General features: G+C 40.3%; 1 protein-coding gene across 1 annotated transcript in view; it reads left to right on the forward strand.

Annotated features, from left to right (window-relative positions):
• Nucleotides 1-1,291: 1,291 nt before the first annotated feature.
• Nucleotides 1,292-25,789, forward strand: part of RAP2A (RAP2A, member of RAS oncogene family) — a 35,703-nt gene continuing 11,205 nt past the window's right edge. Inside the window, exon 1 of the mRNA XM_044249987.1 lies at nucleotides 1,292-1,673. Coding sequence (XP_044105922.1) covers nucleotides 1,360-1,673 — 314 coding nt within the window. The 5' untranslated portion in view covers nucleotides 1,292-1,359. The remainder of the gene's footprint in view (nucleotides 1,674-25,789) is intronic.

Here is a 25,789-nt window from a genome sequence, read left to right on the forward strand (position 1 = left end):
GTTGGCAGAGCGTGCGCAGGAACAAACGCCCAGCCTGGCCGGGAGAAGGGAGGTGAGTAGGTTGATCCTGCGACTAGAGTTTTTCCCATTGGCTGACGGGTGGGTGTCACGTGGTACGAAATGCCTCTCTATTGGCCGATTAACAGTACCACGGGGTACAGAAATGTGATCTGGTTGGTTGGAATGAATCCCAACTTCCTACTAGGTGCCCCAGCTAGCTGTTGCTATGATGTGTCCCTGGGCCTTCTGTTGCGGCTTGGAGCTCCGTTCTCCCGGTTTTCCAAGCTCCCATAGCCGAGAGGGCGTGGGAAGAGCTCGACACCAGTCCTGGGCTGGGGCAGGGCGGGGCCGGGGGCGGTGGGCGGGACCTCCAGCGACGTCACCGGCCGTGGGCCTGGCTTCCGCGGACTCGCCTTCGCCGCCTCGGGAAGTGGGCAGAAGGGACCGTGCAACGCCTCCCTCAATATTCTGACGCTGGAAACAAAAATTCGCTTCGCTGTGTTTATGTTCGTTCCCTCAAAAAAGCTTCTCATTATGTTTATGCAAGATAAAACCAAAGCTCAGGAGTACTGAGAGACTGCGTAGTGTGTCAAGCAAAATTCCTCACCGAGACCTCCTTCTAGGCCTCGCCCGTTAAGATTTCTCTGGCCCCGCTAGCATCTTGTCTCCCCCAGATGCCGAACGTGGGATTCTCAAGTTGACCAGGTTCCGGGCTCAGGCAAACGAACTGCGCATGCTCAGTACGCAGGCCTTGGGGTTCGACGGGGCGTGCGGGGTAGGCTGTTGCTGGGTGGCACAGGAGATTGTTTATCTAAGCGCGAGCGAGGCTTTCGCGCGGCGCAGTCTCCCGGGAGCGCGCGCGGCCGGTCGCCTAGGCGACAGGGAGCAGGGGCGTGGCTGCGCCGCGGAGCCCCGCCTCCTGCCGCCGGGCCCCGCCCCTGGCAGCGCTGCGGCTCTCGCTCGGGCGCGCGCTCCGGCAGCCGAGGAAGCGGCGGTGGCGGCGGCGGCGGCGGCGGCGGCGGCAGCGGGCGGGGAGCTGGGCGTGGAGGCGCGAGGGGCGGGGCGGGCGGGTGGCACTGCGGGCCCGCGGCTCGGGCGGCTCCGGTGGCTCCGGCGGCTCCCGCTCGCTGCTCGTGCTCAGTGCCTGCCGGCGCCCGCGGGCCGCATTGCCGCCCGGCTCGGCCCATGCCCACGGCTGCTGCTCCCTCCGCCGGCGCCCGGGGGGCCGCGGCGGCCGGGAGGTGGGGGCGGCCGCGGGAGGCGGCGGGGCCGGCGGCCGACGCAGGGTCCGGGGGCGCAGCGCGGCGGGCGTAGGTCTATGTCGCGGGCGGCGGCGGCGGCGGCGGCCGCGGAGGGACGATGCGCGAGTACAAAGTGGTGGTGCTGGGCTCGGGCGGGGTCGGCAAATCCGCCCTGACCGTGCAGTTCGTGACCGGCACCTTCATCGAGAAATACGACCCCACCATCGAGGACTTCTACCGCAAAGAGATCGAGGTGGACTCGTCGCCGTCGGTGCTGGAGATCCTGGACACGGCGGGCACCGAGCAGTTCGCGTCCATGCGGGACCTGTACATCAAGAACGGCCAGGGCTTCATCCTGGTCTATAGCCTCGTCAACCAGCAGAGCTTCCAGGACATCAAGCCCATGCGGGACCAGATCATCCGAGTGAAGCGGTGAGAGGGCCGGGGGGGAGCGGGCAGGGCGCTTCGCGGTGCTGCCGGCGGCCGACGTCCCGGGGCCAGAACTCCCCGTGCTCTGGGTGGCCGTGGGCAGGGGGAGCTGTCTGGGGAGATGGCTCTGGGGTCTCATGCGTTGTAATCTTTTTTTTCTTTTTTTTGGCCGGCTTCACCACCATCATCCTCTTGAATCTCAAATTTGAGTGCTTTGTTTCACAACTCAAATTTGGCATCCCGTGAACCTACATACAGAACAGCTCTTTGTCTTTTGGATATTATTAGTAGCACTTGTGCAGAACCCCAAAGGAAACAAAGTTTAAAACTTGCAGTGGGGGAGAGGGTTGGGTGGGTTTGTGTTGGGGAGAGGGGAGCTGTGCAGGCATAGTGGAGACATTTTTAGATTGAACAACAGCAAAAAAATCTACCTTGACAATATTTGACAGCAAATCTTGCTCACATGTATATGGTAAAAACGTCAAGTCCAGAGGAAAGAGACCTTTCTCCTCTCTTAAAAGATTGAGTGGTGCCAGGCGTTTTACAAAAATGAACTGTGCCATTAAGACGAAAGTTTAAAAACATTATTATTTGAAGACATCCTAATAGTTCCCTGAGATTGAGAGAGTTATAAGCATATAGGAGCACTGATATTCCATCTGCATTAAAGAATGTGGCTTAACTTTTTTTTAATCCAACTGCCTTACCCCTTAAAAAAAAAAAAAGAAAGAAATTAAGAAAGGAAGGAAGGAAGGGAAAAAAGCGTTCCTGGAAACAAAACAGAAGTTTCTTCAAATGTGTAACCTAAGTACTAGCTAATTTAAAGTCAATGCAAACAAGCTGTTTCCTAATATGAACTTTTTTTTTTAAATGTGTATTTTGCAAATACAGCTAGTAGCTTAAATGGCTTAAAATACTTGTTTTCTCTTAAATTAACTGAGTTTATATTTTTCTATAATTTCAGGCATCAGAAATGTAATATCTTAGTTCAAAGTTTTAGCAAATTTGTCTAATTACTACACATTGTTCTGTATGATTCTTCATACAGAATTATTCTTAGCTAATAATTGCTAGTAATTTTGATTTAGTATAATTTTTTTCTTACCTCATATTAGCTTTAGCCCTAAATTTGAAGACATTTACTGAAAGATAGTTGTTAGTGAACTGTAGACACAAGCATATTGTAAGTCAGAGTCACTCATGTTAAAGAGCAAAGACCAAAGTCACGTGTACTCAGTAGGTACTCAAAAATTCATTACAAGAGGTGGATTTTTAAAGCAACATATGAGATCAAAGGCCCTGTCCCCATCCCCTTTTAACTCATTGCACATGTATTTTAATAGCTAAACTAAGATTTTGTATATTATTTCTTGTTAAATTTCAAACGAGAATGAAGTGAATATTTTCATGGTCTCTGTTGCTGTTCCAAGATCTGTAAATTTGATTGATAGCTATTTACTTCTCCAGTTTCATTTTCTTAAAGTTAATTGCTGTGGATAAAAAAAAAAGCAGTTTTTGTGCTAAATTAAAAAAATGTGTACTTAAGGGGCTACATCGAAGTAACTCAAATCCTTAATTAGTATGTCCCCCCATACCACTAAAAAAAAAAAGATATATATATATAGATATATATATATACACAGATATATATATATATACACACAGAAGGGCAATTTAATACATTGTCACATGTCAATCTTAGGCCATATACATACATCAAATAATAAAGTGTATATATATATGTATATGTGTGTATATATATATATATATACATATAATTCAAATATTGATAAAAGGCACACTTCTTGACAAAAGTCTAGGGGATAGAATATAGCAAAATAGCCTCAGATAGCTGAGTCCACATGATTTTGTAGTCTTTTATGATTTAGTGGAGATTACTAATAGTGGGCTAGTCTGAACTTGGAATGCTGGAAAAATGTATTTGTTTGCGCCACGACCCAGAGAGAGAATTAAAAAAAAAAAGTAAAATTCTACTTTCCCAGGTGTCACTAGTCTCAATTCTTGATGTAAAAAAAAACATGGATCTACTGAAGTCAAGTTCATAAACTCTTTTCGTTGGAGTTCATCCATTGTATGGATAAAGGACCCCTTGAGCCCTTCTGTGTCCTGACATTTGATATCTCACCCAAATTTTATCAGCTGGTCTCCCAGCCTATAACATGTTATAAATAACTTGCATAGAAAGAAAGGATCTGTGTATATTATGTATATTACAAGATAGTAGATAATGCATATATGATACTAAAGTGGCCATTAAATGTGCTAGTAATTTTAACTCCTCCCACTTAAGGAGAATGAAACATGATTTTCAAATAAGTAAGTTTTCTACTCTTTTTGGGACTCAGTTTTTAAATTAACCAGTTGCTATAGGAAGTATCCAGTAATTATTCCCTCCCTCTGCATACTAGCTGCTTTACATATGACAACAGTTGTTTGGGGATATTTAATATCACCATAATGTTAATGACAAAAGTGAAGTGCGGAGAGGTTTGGTATTTTATACAAGACTGGCCACTGATGGAAGGATTTAAACCAAGATCTGTTACACTCCATGTACTCTTCTATACCAGGCTGCCTTTGAACTTGTTATTACTGGCAAATTCAGTACCCAGTTTTTGGTCTAGGATGGCATTGTTCAATACAAGTATAATGTGAGCCACACATGTAATTTAAAAATTTCTAGTAGCTTATTTTTTTAATTATAGCAGACAAAGTTTATAATGTACTTTTTAACACATTATATAAGATACTGCCATTTTAACATGTAACCAATATTCAAAAATTGAGATACCTTACTTACCTTTTTATTCTAAATTTTCAAAATCTGATGTGTCATTTACACTCAGCACATCTTAATTCAAACATATTTTCAGGTGCTCAGAAGGCACATGTGGCTGCAGGCTATCATACTGGGCACTACAGGTCTGAAATGGGTGTATTGCAGGGAAACAGTAGGCCTCAGTTTCCTTATCTGTGAAAGAGATGCACCTTTCCAAGTCTTTAGTAGGATTAAATGAGATAATTTGTTTTAAGGTGTCTAACACAATACCTTGAACACAGAAATTACTCAAACATTCCAGCTGTCCTTTTATTAATAACCTTGTCACCCTACCTTCTTTAAATTTTATCCTTGAGATAAATATAATTTTAGAGGAGATAAATTTGTGACTGCCTTTTTGGAATTCATTACCTGGTGTGGACAAGATGAGAATGAAAAGCAGCTGGGATGAAAACAACCCTTGGGAACATTTCGCTCGTATATTCTCAAAATATTTTCCCTTACAAAGGGCCTTATGGGAAAGGGGAGGTGACTGAAGATTTAACTTCAAGTATAGCACCAATTCATGGCCAGACAGTAAAACAGAGCTTTTTATTGGATTTTTCTTGTATGGAATGTTGTGCTTTTAGAAAATGTAGAACAAGCCCGTACCCTCTCAAGTGTTTACAGGTGCAGAGGCGTCCATACACATACACTACCTCCTGTCCAAGCCAAGTGGACCAACTAAAAAGGCTGTATTTACGAATTCATATGCTTTCCTTGTTCAACCTGATTTCAGAGGAGAGCACACACTCAAGGGTCATAAGGATACAGAATATGTTTCAGCTGAAATAAAACTAGAGCTTTTTCTGATTTCATAATTGCTTCTCCCATTCCTCCCAGGGTAAGCTGCCGTCCTGACTTAAAGTTATCTTGGAACAGGCTGTCCAAGGCCTATTGTTCTCATAGTAAAGCCCAGAAATCTGCATGACCTTCCCAGGCCCAACAGGCTCCTGCTCCTCTCTGCCTTTCCGGCCTGACCTTTTGCAATCTTCCTCCTCCCTTAGGTTCCAGTACCCACTCCTGCTTTGAGTTCCTTGAAAGTACCTGTCTGGGCTTTACTTGTACATGGAGCAGTCATTTACCTTTTGCACACAATTCCTACTCTGTCTCCCCTACTTAAAATGTTTCCTCCTCAGGGAAGCCTTCTTCTCTTCCCAAACTGAGTTAGTTAACTTCTTCCTGTCTTCCCACACTAGATTAACGTCATCCCTCACCCCTTCCCTGAACCGTGCATACCCCAGACATCCTTGCCACCCTGTACGCCCTTGTCTTGTAGCACACGCCGAATTTGAATTACTTGTGTGATGATAGACGTGCAGTCCGTCTTTGTCATTAAACTCTAGTCATATGTCACTAGCACAGCTCCTGGCACAGAGGAAATGCTCAAGAAAATGTGTTGAAAGAAAACTAGTGTTTGGAAAGCTAACTATTTTTATTGTCCTTTGGCCTCAGTTTCCCCAGACATTCGATTTTATAGATGGAAAGATGATCCTTCCAAGTCCCTTTTGCACATGGAGTAGATGGTGTCTCTTCAGCTCTAACATTCTGTCATAGTACTTGTACCCAGTTGGGGTAACAAGGGAAAGGGTGACGTTTAGTAAGAGTTTACAAGGTCTTCCAGATGGAGGAAGTGGCATGGGAAACTCGTAGAGTGTGTTTGTTGGCTGTTCAATAGACCAGATTGGCGAAACTAGGAATTCATTTAGAAGTGTGAGAGAAGGGATGTCAGGCTAAGAAATTGTAAAGCTAAGAAGGTTACATTTTGATCTCATAGTAAAGGACCATGATCAAAATGGGTGTAGAAACGGTAACATGGAGGTGATGTGATAGAAGAGTTAGCGGCACAGACAAGAGTCAGGGGGAATAATCATGCAATATTACGATCATCTGTCTAGTTTCCAGGTGAAGTAGAACGATTCTGAATTAGCATGGTGTCTGTAGGAACAGAAAGGAAAGAAGGGATGCGATAATATTGTAAATTACTATCAAAATAATATTGTAAAGAATGAACTAAACTTAGTTGAAGAGGGAGGGGGAAGGGTCAAAAGTAACCTTGGACACTTGGAACATGAATGAGCAGGATTATGAAGAAAAAGCAGGGGTAGGGGGGCATTATTTCTGCCTGGGCAGTGGTCATCATGCACATAGATGCATGTAGTAAGTAATTAGAGTATTTGAATAAAGCCTGAACAGTCACTTTACATATGAATGTAAGGACTCAGGATCATCCCCAGAGTTCAGATGTGGAGAGTAGATGAGACCTCATGGGCACGTTTTGTAGCGAGAAATGAATGGATATGGCCAGAAATAGAAATTGTAGATGAATATGGATGGCCAAGGATAAACTTGAGAGTTGTAAGATACGTAGAGGAGGCTTCACACATTACTGTATGGGCTAGAAGGCGTGGGGCATTTCAAGATTGGGAAAAAGAGAATGGGAAGAGGCAGCTGATTTGACTACCCAAAGCAAAATTAGTAACTTTTTTTTTTTCACTTTTATTACTAATTTTTCTGTATCATTTAAGTGATCACTTTTAGTGACCAAACTGATCATTTGCACTTTTACTCCTCATGATAAGTCGCCATAAAAACTTTCTCTAAAATAGAGGCAGGTGGCCAGTTGCCACACATAGATCTTGACCCTCAAACAGATTGGTGCGGTGGATCCGAAACCCAGGAGGGTATCCAATGTTTGTCCCAAGTAAGTGACATTTCTGGGGTCTCCCACCCCTCCTTCCTCCACAGATGCCCCCGTCCCCAGGTGGAGACCTCCAGGAGCCAGAATTGTTGTTGGAAGCTGGGCCTCCCAGATACAGAGAACCTAGAAGCCATGAGTCACTTTTTTATAGCCCCAAACGGTGTCTTCCTGAGGGGGAAACACAGATTTGCCGCATTATAAAATTAGAACATTACAATACTGGGCTTTTCTCTCTGCCATCCCGAGACTGGTATGAAGTTCACTCTGCAGACAGAGCAGATGCTCTCCCTACGGCTCCAGTGCACGGTCGGTCCTTCTCCCTGGTGGGAGCCCCGAGGGAAGCAGCGGGCTTTAATACGAGCCTTAACGAGTGAGCAGCCTGTGACCCGCAAATCTTGCCTAGTTAAGATTTGGTGATAATTGGGTCCGTGAAATCTGTCATCAGAGGGATCATTACTGTATGTATATATATTTTTTTAAAGGGAGAGGGGGCAAAAGTAATTTAAATAGGCCACTGTTCCACTGTACACAGACAAGATGTCACCTGTTCCTGCATATGGATAAACTCCTCCGGCAGGAACAAATGGGTGATTTGACGGTGACCTCGCTGACCAGGCAATGGGAACTACTCAGGTCGCCAGGCAAGTGGATGACGTTGCCTTTCTAGCCCTCCTTTAGGGAAAGGTCAAGTCATGAACAGGTAGATACCAGGAGGAGATGGAGGAACTGACAGTGTCTCTAGATGACTCAGCCGACAGGAAGCCCCAGCCAAGCTGGCATCCTTTCTCGTTTGTTCGCGTTTTCCAGTTCGTAATACATTTGAGTGTTTTCTGTGTGTCCTCTTCCAGGAAGTTATGTATGGCACACTAAAATGCATAGATTATACATTTATATATGTATTTCTCAGCAATGAACTTCACATAAAAGCATGTACACCATACTTAATTTGTGAGGGTTTTTTTGTTTTTTTGTTTTTTAATTGAGGGTAATTTTTGTCACACGTTTTTTTTCTTAGCCATTGTCTTCAAACCTAAACCTCTGGGGAAGGACGTGTGATTCTACTCTAGGTTTTTTTGTGTGTGGGGGTGGGTTTTTTTGTTTGTTTGGGGTTTTGTTTTTTTGTTGTTTTTTTGTGGCTTCTCTTTTCACTTTTCCTTGTTACTTGTTTCTCTCTCTCTGTGTGTTATTAAGTACTATTTTCTTAGGTACTTACATCTATTTTCTTAGGTACTTACATTTTTTTTTTTTGGCCTATGGAATAAAAAGAATTTTGAGTACTCTACCCTTTTTTGGAAAAATATTTGGGTTTGGATATGAGTAGATTCTAGTATGAGATAAAACTGAGGGAGACAGAATAAAATGTCTTGCAACTAATGAATCATTGAACACTACACCAAACACTAAAAATGTACTATATGTTGGCTAATTGAAGTTCAATTTTAAAAAATGAAATAAAAAAATTTTTTTTAATGGAAAAACAAGTATAAATGTAGAGATACTATTTGGGTAGGAAATGGACCATGAAATTTTAAGAGCATGCAGAAATACATCCTATGTATTTGTCTTTTTGTTACTTTCACAGTTGTGGGGCATTATATTAAAAATTATTCTCAGTCTGGGACGCCTGGGTGGCTCAGTTGGTTAAGCAGCTGCCTTCGGCTCAGGTCATGATCCCAGTGTCCTGGGATCGAGTCCCACATCGGGCTCCTTGCTCGGCAGGGAGCCTGCTTCTCCCTCTGCCTCTGCCTGCCTCTCTGTCTGCCTGTGCTCGCTCTCTCCCTCTCTCTCTGACAAATAAATAAATAAAATCTTTTAAAAAAAAAAATTATTCTCAGTCTGACAGAGAAAAGTTTCTTAAACATACCTTTACGCTTATCAGATCCAACTGTGCCTTTCAGTAGAATAAGACCAGTAATGGTAATGCTATGATTTTAGACATCTACATTTCCATAGTGTATAAGTAAAATGTAAATATGTTAGTAAAGTTTAAGGTTATCAAAATATCTAAAAATAGCAGATCCCTAGTTGCGACGATTTTAACAATAGATTTAACTTTATATTTCCAAAAGATTGAAACCTCTTTGGAACTATTGGGCCCAATATTCCAACTATTTCACCTTTTATTCTTGTAGGAAAACCCGAATAAAACACCTGTGTTAGCCGAATTTTTAATACATTTCAGTTTAAATTGAAGGTCACAACTGTGAAATAAGAATATTTTAGGCCTGTGAGTCAGAATAAAATTATTGGGTATCTGAATCCAATAGCAACAGCATATTGAATTGAAATCAGAGTTTGGTAAGTCCAGTAACAAAGCAACATTGGGAGTCTTGGAATCTGGTTCATTTCATTACTTAATGTTGAAGATATTGCACATTGCTCAAAACTCTGTCAGAATAAGCTATTTAAAATAGATGACAGTGTGTAAATTAAGTACACTTTAAAGTATACATTCTTTTTACTCAAAATGCTCAAAAACATTTACGGTCAGAATTGGGTAGATTGTTGTTTTCAATTTGTTCTGTTTTTTACTTTCTCTGATATCTTTTCTTAATACGGTTAAGGTTTGAATACATACCAAAATTGATACTTGAAGGGACAATAAAATGATTTATTATTTTTGTGTTTTTTAAAAATTCATTTTTATCGAGATATAGTTGACATATAACATATTTTGTTTTAAGTTTTTTCACTTAGAATTATGTGAGAGAAACATTGTGAACTTTTATTTAAAACGTTTAGAAGTGTTACTCATAAAATATAATTTGATATGTATATACATTGGAAAATGATCACTACAATATATTTAGTTAACATCCATCACCATTCATCATTGCAATTTTGTGTGTGTGTGTGTGTATGTGTGTGTGATGACGATTTTTACAATTTTCTCTTACCAGGTTTCAGATATATACCACAGTACTGTAACTATAGTCACCATGCTGTATAATAAACCTCCAGGACTTATTTATCTTAACTGGAAATCTGTACTTTTTTACTGCTTTTACCATTTCTCTCTCTCACTCGCTCTCTTAGAACACACACACACACACACACACACACACGCACGCACGCACATCCTGCCAACCACTAATCTGTTCTCTGTGAGTTCAGGTTTTTGTTTTCTTTGGTTTTAAGATTACACATGTAAGTGAGCTCATACGGTATTTGTCTTTCTCTGACTTATGTCACTTAGCATAATGTCCTCAGGGTCTATCCATGTTGTCTCAAATGGCAGGATTTCCTTCTTTATGGCTGAATAATAATTCTGTTTGTGTCTGTGTGGATATGGGTGTATACAGACCGACACACCGTGTTTTCTTTATCCATTCATCCCTCCGTGGACACTTCGGTAGTTTCTGTGTCTTGGCTACTGTAAGTAATGCCTCAGTGAACATGGGCTGCAGATAGCTCTTCGAGATAATGATTTTGTTCAAATAAATACGCAGAGGTAGAGTTGCTAGGTCATATGTAGTTCTACTTTTCACTTTTTGAGGAACCTCCATACTGTTTTGCATGGTGGCTGTACCAGTTTACGTTCGTACCAACGATGCACAAGGATTCCTCTTATCCACATTCTTGTCAACCTTGTTTCTTGCAATTTTGATAATTACGATTCTGATAGGTGTGAGGTGTTATTTCATTGTGGTTTTGAGATACGTTTCCTTGATGATTAAAGCAGCATTTCATATATTTGTTTCCTATCCATATGTCTTCTTCGTAAAAATGTCTTTTCTGATCCTCTGCCCATTTTTTAATTGGATTGTTTGTTGTTTTATTTCTGTGGAGTTGTATGAGTTCTTTATATACTTTGGATATTAATCAGATCTATGTTTGAAAATATTTTCTCCATTTCATACATTGTCTTTTCATTTTTGTTGATGGCTTCCTTTGCTTTGTAGAAGCTTTTTAGTTTGATATAATCCTGCTTGTTAGTTTTTCGCTTTTGTTACCTTTGTTTTGGTAATCCAGAAAATCATTGCCAAGACCAGTGTCAGGGAGTTTATCCCTTCTATTTTCTTCAGAGTTTTACGGTTTCAGATCTTATGTCCAAGTCTCTAACCCATTTGAGTTGATTTTTGCATATGGTGGAGATATGGGTCCAGGGTCATTCTTAGGCACGTGGCTATCCAGTTTTTCCATACTTCCACTGAAGAGACTGTCCTTTCCCCATTGTATATATAGTCTTGGCTTTGTTGTTGTGAATTAGTTGACCGTGTATGCATAAATGTATTTCTGGGTGTTCTCGTCTGTTCCATTGATCTGTGTGTCTGTTTTTATGTCCGTGCCTACCATTTTGGTTGCTGTAGCTTCGTAATGTAGTTTGAAATCAGGAAGTGTGATGCCTCCACCTTGGTTCTCCTTTCTCAGTGTCGCTTTGGCTATTCAGCATCTTTTGTGGTTCCACACAAATTCCAGATTCATTCTATTTCTGTGAAAAATGCCATTGGAATTTTGATAGGGATTACACTGAATCTGTAGATTGCTTTGAGTGGTAGGGCTATTTTAAGAGTATTCTTCCAATCCAGAAGCACAGAATATCTTCCCACTTATTTGTGTCTTCTTTAATTTCTTTCATCCATATCTTACAATTTTTTAAATTGTTATTTCTGTCACAAAACCAAAAGAATTGAAAAAACTAGCCCATCTCTCTACTTCTGTGTATTCCCTTAGCAGTGGCTTTCACGTTTTCTTAATCGTGGCCCTCAATAAGAATTACATTTTATGTTGTGACACAGTACACACAGCCTAAATATAAGTTTCATGAAATAATAAACTTGTTATGTTGCTACTATATTTTCCATTTTATTCTTTTTATTTTATTTCATTGTTTTTATACATTCCTCTTGAGCCACTCAATTGATCTCATCACACACAATTTGAAAACTGCTATTCTAGAACATTTGTACTTGAAGAAAAACAAATAGAACTATCTCTGTAATTGTCGGAAATAACATTTATCTTTTCTTCCTGCCTTTCCAGTTTCCAACAACCCTATATAAATGCTGCAAAAATGAAATGCTTCCTCTCGTTAGTAAATCCTCTCTTTATTATAGAGAAAGATAACATTTAGTCACCAAACAAAAAGACATGTAAAGTCAATCTTTTGAAGAAGCATTTATTATAACATTTAGTCACCAAACAAAAAGACATGTAAAGTCAATCTTTTGAAGAAGCATTTATTTCTGTTGGTTGTGCATATTAGAAATATGGGAACCTATTTCTCAAAATGAATTTTATTCATTCTGATAAGACAAGAGAGCTCCTTCCTTGTGATAACCTAAAACAGGAAGAGAGGTTGTAGGAGTCAGCCTGGGATGTGGGCTTATTACAGGATTAGCCATCACTAAATTATTAGAGCTTTGCTGCATCTGACATTGACTCAGCTCTGCCTTTGACAGTAGAAATAGATGAAGATGGTCTTAATTATATATATCTTAATATCACTTAGTAGAAGTACCCAAGAGAAAGATCATAAACATTTACTTAAAACATTAAGGAGTATTTCTCATTCTTTTCTAAGAGGAACTCTTAAAAATTAATAATTCAGATGTGGAAATACTACAATAATTCAGTACATATTAGTATTTTCTTCTTTATCGAGTATCTTTACAGCTTTCTGTCAGTGAACTCTTGGAGTGTTTTTCTGTGTTCTGGGATGGAGAATTTTGTTGTTTTAGTCTAAGTTCTAAATACAGCCACTGTTAAGTTTCCAGTGAGTGTAACAAATACTGCATATATGATAATTGCTCTAATTTAGTATTTTATGCTAAATTAGTATTAGGAAGAGGGTAAGTGTTAATCTGGTTAAAGCTGAGTCACAGTACTTAGTAGTCACATGATTTGGGGCAAGTTAATGTTATCTGCATCTCAACTTCCTCATCTGTAATATGGGTGTAATGCTAAGGAGGTAATGATGTACTATTTCTTTATGTAGTAGCCCTAAAATATCCATAGTAAAGTTTCCCCCAAAATCATGCACCTGGGAATGCAACTCCAGCATTTATCTGACTTTATAAAACAGTATAGTGCCACATGATTTCTTAAGAATTAGATTCAATTGCCTTACCATATCTAGATAAACTAACCAATCTGGTTGTGTTTTTCCATTTTTTTCCACTGCTTTCTCATCTGTGTCTGAAGCTTCTAGTACAGTATGTTACAGAAATTATAGCATAGACCCTGAATGTTTTGTCTTTGCCTTCCACTAGAGACTATGTTAGCTATAAATGGTGACAGTATGTTTTTGTGACTCATAAAGAATTGTGATAATTTTTAGTACATGTATTTTAAGTGTGAGGAATACTTTATAAAAAGTGATGAGACATATAGTATTTGTTAAATACCACGTCTTTAAGTTCATAATGATAATAGACCTTTTTATAAATACCAAAAACTATATATGGGGCGAAGATAATTTTAACACTCCCTGGCCAGTTTAGATAGATAAATAGAAAGAAAGAAGGAAGGAAGACAGGTAGATAGATAGGCTAGTATAGAGAGAAAAATATGTTGACAGCTTTTTAATAAATTGATTTCAGAAGTTTTTTCGCTCTTTATATAAAAGTCATCACTGTCGACATTAAATGCTGTGGTTTAACCCACTTTTTTTGCATTACATTGCTCTGTGTGTTATGCAAAATCAGTACAAGATAGTATCTATACTTCTGGAATGCCAAAATGTTCTGTAACTGAATATATATTTGACAGTGTTGAGTGAATTGTATATATAGAGAGGGGCAAAATGCATTAAGTTTCAAAATATTTTTCCACCAGAAAACATTGCTTTTACTAGGCTACCTTTTTGAAGGACTTTTTCATGCACTGTAACTCATAGAATTAAAAATTTATAAGAGTAATGCCAACAATTTTGTATTCACTTTGTTATGTTTAGTATATTTCGATCCTCCCTGGAAATGAAATCTTAGTTTCTGTTTGTATTTGGTTATAGAATGGTTTGAGCAGAATTTTTATTTTAGAAAGCTTTAGAAAAGTAAGCTGATTTGTGGAAAATTGAGGGAAAAAACAGTAGAATAGCTAGTCCTCAGGGAAGATAGCTGGGAGCTTAACTAAAGATAGAAGTTGATTATCAAGGATAGTCTAATATAGATTAAGATATGAAAAATAAGCTTTTTGTTATTGTTTTAGTATTTAGCAAAATAAATATCCAGATATAGTATATATAAAATTATACTGTCCAAAATATCATTCCCCCCACCCAAATGATCCATATACCCTCAAGACCATCCTTTATCTGCTTTTGAACCAACATTTCAACTGAACTTTGGCCCCCAGTGACATTGGTACAGTAGGGGACTGGATGCCCACAGTAGGACAAGGAGTTAAATACATTGATGTACACATACATAAAAGCTGCCTGGAAATTCAGATAACTTTCCTTAGTTTATTTTCAAGAGCAAGAGATGAGAAAAGAGTCTCTCCATGGTTAATTCAGTCCATGCGTACTGACGAATATGATGCGACACAGAACTTTTTGTTCAGTGGTCTTGCGTGGAGGGTCAGTAAAGTTTGCATAAACTGTCTGTTCTTGCTCTCCAGTGGCCATGAGCCAGTTTCAGCGAGCTGATTCCTTAGTGAGGATGGATCTACACAGAGCGTCCATCTCAGTGGCTCGGCGGGAGGGACCCTCCGGCAGGGTGTGGGCTCAGCAGGGACAGTGCTGTGGCCACCAGCAGCAGTTACCCTGGGGGAAGCAGCCACTGTGGCCTGTTTCCATCTGCACCTAACAAGTCAGCACCCTGATTTGGGTCGGCTGCCTCCCGGAGGTCCAGGCACTGGAAAGGCTGCTCTTGGTGACAGTGTTTATTCCTAAGGCCATCCCGAACAGATCGTCGGGTTTGATTGAAAGAAACACTTGGAGGTGGATGGATGAAAAGATCGTTTGGGGGAAGGAGATTTGGTCCAGGACTCTTATCAGCACATCCTATTAAAATAACAAATCTGGAAGCTTTTCTTTTTGGCCATACTGATTGGCTCCAAACAATCTCATCTATCTGTTCTTTTGATTAAATATCACTGCTTTGATCCATCCCTTTTCTCCAGTGGTGACCTCGTGTCTCTCTTTACCAGGACAGTTCATGCCTGTTGCCATGGCACATTTTTATCAGTGCCCATTTCCATCTCAGTAGTCTCTCTGGGCAGTAGGTTCTATGGTCCTTCTAGACTCACCTCAGATTTCCTGTTTTTAGAATCCATCACCATTTAAATCCCATTTTTACATACATATTTGTGATATCTAGTCTACATAGAGTTTCTTTGACCAGCGTCCTTTTGTATTCCATTTGTTGACGGGGATCAACAAATCCTGGTAAACTGGAACTTTTATTCAGTTTTTAAAGATGAAATCATTTTCTCTGAGCACGCTAGGCTAAAGATGGCTGCAGAGTCTTAGCTCAGTTTGCATCAGGAGGAGGCTCTGTCTGGCCGCTCTCAAGTCTGGGCTGGCCCGTGACCACTTTGACCAACCGAGGATGGCAGGATGGCAGGGTGATACAAAGCAAGTTTTGGGCCTAATCACAGAGAGGACTAAGCACCTTCCACCATGGTCTTTTGGAGCCCTGAGCTGCCATGAAAAAAGTCCAGCTACCGTGCTGGAGAACCCATGAAGAGGGCTGAGACCACGAGGGAGAGTAGCCAGCCCACCAGCCTTCCAGGCCTGTGGTAGGATACTCCCCAAAGGTACATGCGTTGGAAAGGCTTTGACCGTCTGCTCAGCCCAGCCCTAACTGAACACCACTGAGCCCAGTCAGTGCCACATGGAACAGAATCGCCCAGCTGAGTTCTGCCTAAATTCCTGACCCATACCATCATGAAATACAATTAAATGGAGGGGGCGGTGGATCTGTCAGTTGACTCAGGTCATGATCCCAGGGTCCTGAGATCAAGACTGTGCTCAGCACAGTCTGCTTCTCCCTCTCCTGCTCCCCCTGCTTGTGCTCGCGTGATTTCTCTCTCTCCCTGTCGAATAAATAAAAGCTTAAAAAAAGAAAAGAAAAATAGTAAAATGGTTATGTTAAGCCATTGTGTTTGGGGGGTAGTTTTTTATGCAGCAGAAGTTACCTGAAACAGCATAACATTTTTAGGTACACCGCTTACTTTAGGCGTTATTTTGATAAAAGAGTACTGTTGATCCTTTGGATTTCTCTGTGAAGATCTTCAAAAAATATTTATCAAAGATACCTGATAAGTGAATGAGTTGATGAATCTTAACTCTTAAAAGGTGGCAAATTGACGTGAGCACCTGCCACCTGTCCTCACATTTATCTGCCCTCATAATTTATCTGCCCTGTGTCATTTTACTGTTCCCACCCACACATAATTAACTTTGAGGATCACATTTGATTTTATTGAGAATATGACATAGTGGGGGCTCCCAGGGGGCACAGCCAGTTAAGTCTCTGACTCGATGTCGGCTCAGGTCCTGATCTCAGCGTTGTGAGATCGAGCCTCGAGCCAGGCTCCCAGTGGGAGTGGAGCCTGCTTGTGATGCTCGCTCTCCCTCTGCCCCTGCCCCCAACCAACCCCCCCCAAAAGAAAAGAATATAGCATATTAAAGTATAGTTTCAGCAGAAAAGCTAAGTATATTTGACAGACTGCCATCTAATTTAACAAAAAAGTTTCCTTCTCTGCGTGCGTTTGGTGGTAGACTGCTTCCATCTTGGTATCAGGCACCTGGTGCACAGAAAGTTTGTTGAATTAATGAATACAGGTCTTTTCAGGTCATTCTATGTTGCATTTTGGCCATCCCCCCCCAAATATCTGGAGATACCCCTTCCCCCCATACCACAAATCAGATTAAGCATTTCAAAATGTATCTAATAATATAAGGTACGATAAAGAATAAAAAATAAAATATTCTGGGTAGTGTTCATCCAAAAATGCTTTTCTCACACTGGTGACCAGGGATGTCGTTTCTGTGACGTTTCCACTGTGGTCCTCATGCACAGACTGTCATATCTGAAGATCTTCAGTCCATGTACTTGTCTGTTTTTTATGTCTGTAAAGATCGATTCCAGCCCTGGCGATAAAACTTCACGGGTATAAAACATTCCTATCCCTTGTTTCCTGAGGGCCCCGATGTAACTTCAGAGGTCGCACAGCTGGTGTAAAACAGAAACCAGACTTTATCCCAGAGCTCAGAGCTCCTAGCTCTATCCGAAGTTTTGTTCTGTATTGTTTTCTGTTTTCTTTCATTCTCTCACTAGGGCTTCCGAGCCATGGCTCCTGTCTAATGACTTAGCAGTGTGAGTGGGATGATGACTGGAATCGGAGAAGATACTTCTGCTTCGAGAAGATGGGCAGTTGCCAGCCTCTGATACTAGAAGGAACTGTATCTCTCCTGTTTTTCTCTAGAATCGAACAGTCTTCCATAGATGGTTAGATGGAGTCGTCCTGGACAGGCGGAGAGGAGATTCTGTGGAACATTTTTTGTACATTTTCACAGATCTCTCACCACAATTAAGATTCCAGAACTGACTTAACTAACAGATGGTTTGAGTGAGCTTAGAAAAGAATAATTAGCATTTCCATAGTGTTTTACAGTATCCATAATACTTTAATGGCTAATTCATGGAAACTGCCTAGCAGTGTCTGGCACCCCCTAAGCCTTGTACAGATGCCAGCTATCGTTAGTAAAATCACCACCGTTGTGTTCCCCCAACATATATCTGAGTATCCTTAATATTTCTGTGTCACAAATAAGGAACCTCCAGCTCAGAAAGGTTACCTGACATCCAAGGGAGCAGACCTGGGCTTTTTCTAGGTCTGCTAAACCCCAATGCAGTTCTCTCTCCCTTTGCCAGGGGGCAAACTGTGGTTGACCTTGACCCTTAACCTAGGGATAAGCTCTGTCTAGTCATTGCAGAGCCAACACATCTTTTTCTGATGGAGCGGTTCAGGGAGATGGGGAGAAAACTGTGTGCAGTGTTTGAAGATAATTATTGGGGAAGTGGCCTAAAGGTCAGAATACAGAGGTGAGAAACTGGAGGTGGCATCAGCTAGGAGACTGGTACGTAGTCCAGGCGTGAGTTATTTTGGAAATGGGAGGGTTTCTGTAGCAGGAATGAAAATGAAGGGACTGATTTTCTCATCTCCAGTAATCCTGGCTCTCCCCATCCTCTGTACCCCCCGTGCTCGACCCGTTCCAGCCCCTCATCCCAAACCTGATTACTGTTGAAGACTTGGAAGCTTTTTGCTTACCAGCCATTCTGCCTTGCTGGCTCCCACAGAGGCTTCTTTTAACAGTTTGTAATTTCTTTAACTGCAAGTTTGAATCAGTGTCTGATGTGTTCTTCCCCCGAGGTCTTTGTAGTTGGAGAGAAGAAATCCTAACTCCATTGGTCTGATAGCCCAAGCTTTCTAGACATCTGATGTGTTAGACTTGGGGGTTAGCTTTTTCTTTCAGTTTTATTGGGTGCTGTTTGTATTGTGATTTGGAAACTAAGAAATATTTTGCTGTCCTACTACAACAGTAGAACAATCTCTCAGGACTAATACTTCTCTGTTCATCATTTAAAACTTCAATCATCATGGGGCACCTGGGTGGCTCAGTGGGTTAAAGCCTCTGCCTCTGGCTCAGGTCATGATCTCCAGGTCCTGGGATCGAGCCCCACATCAGGCTCTCTGCTCAGCGGGGAGCCTGCTTCCCCCTCTCTCTCTGCCTGCCTCTCTGCATACTTGTGATCTCTGTCTGTCAAATAAATAAATAAAATCTTAAAAAAAAAAAACAAAAAAAACTTCAATCATCATTTAAAACTTTCCTTGAAAGTTTTAGCTCTTCAGAGCTTTGGTGCGTCTTTAGATCTTCTTCATTCAAAAGTAGCTTTGAAATAATACGTGTAATTGAACTTCAACCGTGTACCAGAGACATTAGTTTCCATTCATAAACATTTTTCCAGAAGTTCTGAAAGGAAGAGGCGCCAAGAAGACGTATTCTATAATTTAACTTTGTATAAATGTATGTAACAGTTCAGAAAACTTGATATTCTGTAGCAGTTGACTCAGTGTAGTCTCTTCAAGTACAATAGACCTGTTTTTAAATGCACAGATTTCAGGTTGCAACTCTCACTAAAGGTAAAATGCATGTTTTATGTCTGAACATGTTCCTTTGACAGATGAAAGCTCTGTGTTCTTCATATATGCATCCAAGCTTGAATTTTCCCCGCTATTTAAATTATGTAGGAAATCCCGTATTTTGCTGACAGATTTTAAAAATGATATATTTTGATTCGGTGACTGAACATATATTAAAATACATATTGAAATTTAGCTACACATTAAAATATCAAATATAAACCAATCACTGCTTTCATCTACCTTACTTGGGGTATCTTGAATATTGCGCTTTAAACAAAAAAAGAATCTATTGGTTTTTTTTTTTTAAGACTTTATTTATTTATTAGAGAGAGAGCAAGCACAAACAGGGGGAGACGCAGAGGGAGAGGGAGAAGCAGGTGCTCTGCTGAGCAGAGAGCCGGATACTGGACTCGAACCCAGTACCCTGGGTTCCTGACCCAAGCTGAAGGCAGACACCCAACCAACTGAGCCGCCCAGGTCTCCCTAGTAAGATAATTTTTTGCATTAGGTTTTTAAGTGACAAGATTTTAGGCTTCTGTCATAAACATTCCTTTACAAATAACACATTAGTGGGGTAGAAAATCTCCATTTCTAAGAAATTTAAAAAGAAAATGTGTAGTCATCCCTGTATTTTTTCTTTTTAATAGAGTTATTTAAAGTGCTGAGGTTATCTTGATAAGCCTGAAAAGAACTGTGGTCAGATGGATCCAATTTATAGATCTGAGAGTGAAGAAAATGTTCAAAATTATCATTTTTTATTTCCAGTGACATGTACTTTAGTATTAGTATTCCTTTCACTTTCAGTCTTTAGCCATTTCTGAATATAAATTAAACAGCATAGAACTTGGACAGAAATTTGAAATTGATTAACACGTTCAGCTGAGTAATGAACTTAACTGATTGGCTGACTCAGGCCCTTGATGTGCCTTAAACCCCGTAGCTAACACACATGCTTGCTCAGTCTGCCTTGAAGGTTATCTTCTGTTCCTCTTTCAATGCAGAAATCATTTGGATAATTATCTGATTTATTGATTTTTTTTTTTTTTCAGTCTCAATTTACTTTTTTTATGGAGGTAACCTCTCTAGGCAGTAATGTGTATCCATCTCCGGCGTCCAACGGGACGAATTCCTGGAGGAAGGTGCGGGACAGACATTTGCAGCAACACAGCAGTTTCCTCGGGCTCCGTCCCTGTCACTTCTGTGCTCAGACCAACAGCTTAGCTGTGTCTAGTCCCGAGCTGCCGGCTTCTGTCCTTCAGCGTCCTGTGAGATCCACTCATGTCGATTAGAACAGTAGTTAATCCCTCCCTGAGTCTTCCCCGTGTAGGTATACACCCTTGTTTCATTCTTTTTCCCGAGCATGATTTGGGTAGTCCCCAGATGGGGGCTGTTATGGTCAGTGACACTGTGAACATTCTAGCCCGTCTCTTTGGCCGCATACATGGACACTTTTGGTGTATACCTAGGAGTGGAATTCTTGGGTTGTAAATGCATATGTTCAGCAGTAGTAAACACTGCCCAGAGGTTTTCCAAAGTAGCTGTACCAATTTCTTCTTCCACGGATCCTGGCAGTGTTTAATTTTAGCTAATCTGGTAAGATTCTGGTGGTACCTCATTGTGGTTTTAGTTTTGTTTCCCTGCTGTGTAATGGTGATGAACGCCTTTTCACGTGCTTACTGACCATTTTTTCTTTTTTCTCCCTCTCCCTCTGCCTCGCCCCCTGCTTGTGTTTGCTCTCCAATAAATAAATAAAATCTTTAAAAAAAAATTACCTGACTAAACCAATTGATTCTTTTTTTTTTAAAGTGCAATATTCAAACTTCAAGGTATAAGCACTTAAATTAAACCCACTTTGTGCTTTGTCCATTTACAAATTGTTTTCTTTTGTAGAAATTATACATTCTTGATAGAAGTCCTTTGTTAGATACATGTATTGCAAATACCTTTTCCCAATTTTTGGCTTACCTTTTCACTTGCTTAATAGTTTCTTTTGATGACCATCAATTCTTTTTTTTTTTTTTTTTTTTAAGATTTTATTTATTGGGACGCCTGGGTGGCTCAGTTCGTTAAGCAGCTGCCTTCGGCTTGGGTCATGATCCCAGAGGCCTGGGATGGAGTCCCACATCAGGCTCCTTGCTCGGCAGGGAGCCTGCTTCTCCCTCTGCCTCTGCCTGCCTCTCTGTCTGCCTGTGCTCGTTCTCTCTCCCTCTCTCTCTGACAAATAAATAAATAAATATCTTTAAAAAAAAAAAAAAAAGATTTTATTTATTTACTTGACTGATAGAGACCACAAGCAGGAGGAGAGGCAGGCAGAGAGAGAGAGGAGGAAGCAGGCTCCCCTCGGAACAGAGAGCCCGATGTGGGGCTTGATCCCCAGGACCACGGACGGGATCATGACCTGAGCCAAAGGCAGAGGCTTTAACCCACTGAGCCACCCAGGCACCCCATCAATTCTTAATTTTAATGAAGTCCAATTCATTAACCTTTCCTTTTATGGTTCTTTTTTGTGTCCCATTTAATATAGTTTTCTAAGACTCTTGAAGACTTTATTAAAGTAATAATTTAGAAAGAGCTAAACAATGTACATTTATATTGTTGCATAATTTTCATTCACAAACTTTCCAAAATAAAGTGTCCAAGTGTTTGATAAGAGTTGAAAGCTAAAATATCATTCTCTTTTTTTTTTTTTTTAAATATCATTCTCTTTTTAGTAATAGTAATTTGAGAGTATATTGGAGGATCTATGAGAAGGTAAAATTTGAGTGGCAGATGATTTTTATCTTACACAGTAAAAGAAAAGTTTGTATGTGGAGACAACGTAAGTCTTTAAAGAGACTCACATTTATAGTCAGTAAATGATAGGTGGAAATCCAGAATAGTGTTAAGGTAAACATGAAGTGAATAACCTGGGTAGAATTTTTTAAAAATAAAACTTTTATAGGAAAAAGAAAGAGCCAAAAATCATCATTTTGTAAACTTGAAGCTAAGAGGAGTTGGTCTTTAATGTTTATTAAGAACTCTACGATAAACCAAAATCTTCTTAGTAAGAAGTAGTTATTTGATAACCAAGATCATTTTAAACATGGTCACAGGGAAAGTGTATTAGAAACAGGGTAATAGAAGCCATTTGGTAGTTCCATTTGGGGTCTTACCATTCTTAGTCATGAGATTAAAACTATACTTATAAAAATACTTATGAATCTTTTCTGAATTCTCCCTCTTTAATCTCTCTCTCTTTTTTTTTTTTTTTTGCTCAAAACTACTGTCTTTCAACTGGTTTGTTAGTATGTTTTGTGGGTACAAGCTCTCATCGCAGTTCAAGTCCTTGTTTGTCTCGTGCCTAGAACACGCAGGTGTGTCCTGTCATCCTGCTACTCTTGTGCCCCCAAACCCATTCTCTGTATCTCGGCCACACCGATTCCCACACACATATGCTTTGTAACTTTCCTGCGGAAAAGCCTTCATTGGTTTTCTCCTGTTCTTCGAAGAGTGGCCTTCGGTCCCTTTTATCCCTCATATCCTTCCCTCTTGCTCTTTATGATGTAACCATACCAGCCTGCTGTTTGTTCCTAAATAAGCCTGCTTCTTTCCTACTGCCTATATTTTTGCGTTCTCTTCTGTCTAAAATGTTTAATTCCTGGTTTTCCCCAGGTTCATTCCAAATCTTCAAGCCTGTGCTTAGATTTCCATCTTCCCGGAAATGCCTTCTTTGATCACCCCATGGAATTAATTTTGGCCTGCCCAAGTTACTACATAATAATCAGGGTTGGTTTTCTTTATAACAGCCATCAGCTTTTTTAGTTATGTTGTCTGTCTGTTCATAGTGTTTCCTCCAACTTGAATATAAATTTCAGGGACCTCATTTGTCTCCTATGCCCCAGTTCCTCATACAATGCCTCGTGGATACTCAAGAGAGATATTAATGAAAATCTGTGCATCCCAAATTCCTAATGATATGAAGTGTAAATAAGAATTCAGACAAATGAGCTAATTTGTTACAAAAGTAAGGGAAGATTTTTATTAAAAGAGATGAAATTTTACCTGAGCTTTGAATGGTAGGTAGAATCTGATTGGTGGGAACTGATGAACTAAATTCTGCACCTAAAACTAGTATTACACTGTATATTAACTAATGAATTTAAATAAAAACTTGAAAAAATTAAAAGATAATAAAAATAGTAACAATTTGGTGGGGGCCACTATAGTCAAGTGATTGCCATAACCAAGGAAACAATTTGGAGCAGAAGATTCTCTCTGGAAAGTTGTGTAAAGTAAGGTTGAATTAGATATAAAGGGCAGGAGTTTGCTAGCTGAAGAACTAAACAGAGGGTTTAGGTATGATATAGTTAACAGTGGAAAGCTAGTATCAGCCCTTGAGGAGGGGTTGTGATTTTTCTCTGACCTGCTTTAACTGTATCCCACAAATTGGGGTGTGTTATATTTTCATTTTCTTCCTAGTTTTCCTTGTGATGTCTTCTTTGACCACGGGTTATTTAGAAGTAGATGGTTCAGTTTCCAAATATTTGTAGATTTTCTAATATCCTCCCATTACTGATTTTTAATTTCATTCTCTTACAGTCTGAGAACATATTTTGCATCCTTTCCATTCTTTGATATTTGTTATGGTTTTTGTAGCCAGAATATGGTCTATCCAAGTGAACGTTCCCCACACTTTGGGAAGAATGTATTTTGCTTTTGTTGAGTGGAGTATTCTATAAACATTAATTAGATAAAATTGGCTAGTAACCTTTTGCTCTGCCACACGGTACTCAAAGCTGTGGTCATCTTCCTGGCAAAGTGGGCAGAGAGAAAAGAGAAGGAAAAATAAGAGATTTCCCATATAAGCCCGGGCCCCACACATGCATAGCCTCCCCCTTTTTCAACAACCCCCACCAGAGTGGGGTTTGTTGAACAAACATTTGTTACAATTGTACATTTCTTACCATTGATAAACCTACGTTGATACATCATAATCAGAGTTTACTCTTACCTTCAAGTCTGCTCTTGGTGTTGTACATTCTGTGGAGTCAGATGCTTAGTAACTTGCGTCCATCGTTGTGGTATCCTACAGAGTATTCTCACTGCCCTAAAAATACTGTGTCCCACCTATTTGTCCCTTCCCTCCCCCCATCCCAATTCCTGGCAACCACTGATCTTTTAACTGTCTCCATAGTTTCACATTTTCCAGAATGTCATATAGGTGAAATCATACTATGTAGCCCTTTCAGATCGGTTTCTTTCACTTAGTAATGTGCATTTAGGATTCCTCCCTGTCTTTTCACGGCTTGATAGCTCATTTCTTTTTAATGCTGAATGAAATTCCATTTTCTGGATAGACTACAGTTTATCGGTTCACCTACCAAAGGACACCTTGTTTGCTTCCAGGTTTCAGCAGTTAGGAGTCAAGTTGCTGCAGACATCCACGTGCAGGTTTTTGTGTGACGTAAGTTTTCAATTCCTTTGGTAAACACTAAGCATTGCTGGATTGTATGATAAGAGTATGTGTCGTTTTGTAGGAAACCAGCAGAGTGGTTTTAACAGCTCACATTCTCACCAGGAGTGAATGAGAGTTCCTGTTGTTTCACGTCCTCGCCCGCATGTTTGGTAGCGGCAATGTTCTGGATTTGGACCACTCTCATAGCTGGGTGGTGGTATTCATTATTGTTCTGATTTGCCTCTCCCTGATGACCGACGATGGTGGAACATCTTTTTATACACTCATCTGCCATCTGAGTATCTTCTTTGATGAGGTGTCTGTTAAGGTCTTAGTCTCCTTTTTTTATTGGGTTGTTTGTTTCCTGTTGTTGAGTTTCAAGACTTCTTTGTATATATTTTGGGTTATAATCCCTTATCAGATGTGCCTTTATCAGATGTAAAAATATTTTCTCCCTCAAATGGCTTTTTAATACATTTAAAATGCCTGAGTTGCCTTGTCATGATTGGTTGGTCCCTCACAAACTATTAGGAATCCATTCTTCTGATACAGTATCAGCTCTTGATTTCTTGGAAAGCAGATTATCTTCATTCACCTTGGTATGGAGTATCCCCAATAGCTTTGGATATCTTTTTACTCTCCTTGCTTCGTTTTTTTAATCCCATTTACACATTTCTCTCGATTCTTCTTCAGCGTGCATTCTGAAACCAAGAGAAAGTCAGAGAGGAGGATTGTGGTTTCCTTTCATTATTCAATCTAAATTACCAGAAATGCCCTTTTACGATGAAATGTTTAGTCACTTCAGAACAAGTCAGTCTGGAGGAAGAGAGCAGCCATACTTAGCTCATGTTTTCCATCCTTACGAGAAGTGCTGATGTTTCATGCTTGCAAGATGTGGTAGGAGCCATCACCTCCTAGCCAAAAACAAACCTTTTTCTTCAGGACTGCCATAGTACTTTATAGAAAGATTAAAAATATCAATCCCAAGGGCGGGGAAATAGGCACTCTTAATTTAAGCCCTATTAAGCAGATTTGGGGATGTCAGTTAA

The sequence above is a fragment of the Neovison vison genome, chromosome 5 (assembly GCF_020171115.1).
Source record: "Neovison vison isolate M4711 chromosome 5, ASM_NN_V1, whole genome shotgun sequence".
Taxonomy (NCBI): Eukaryota; Metazoa; Chordata; class Mammalia; order Carnivora; family Mustelidae; genus Neogale; species Neogale vison.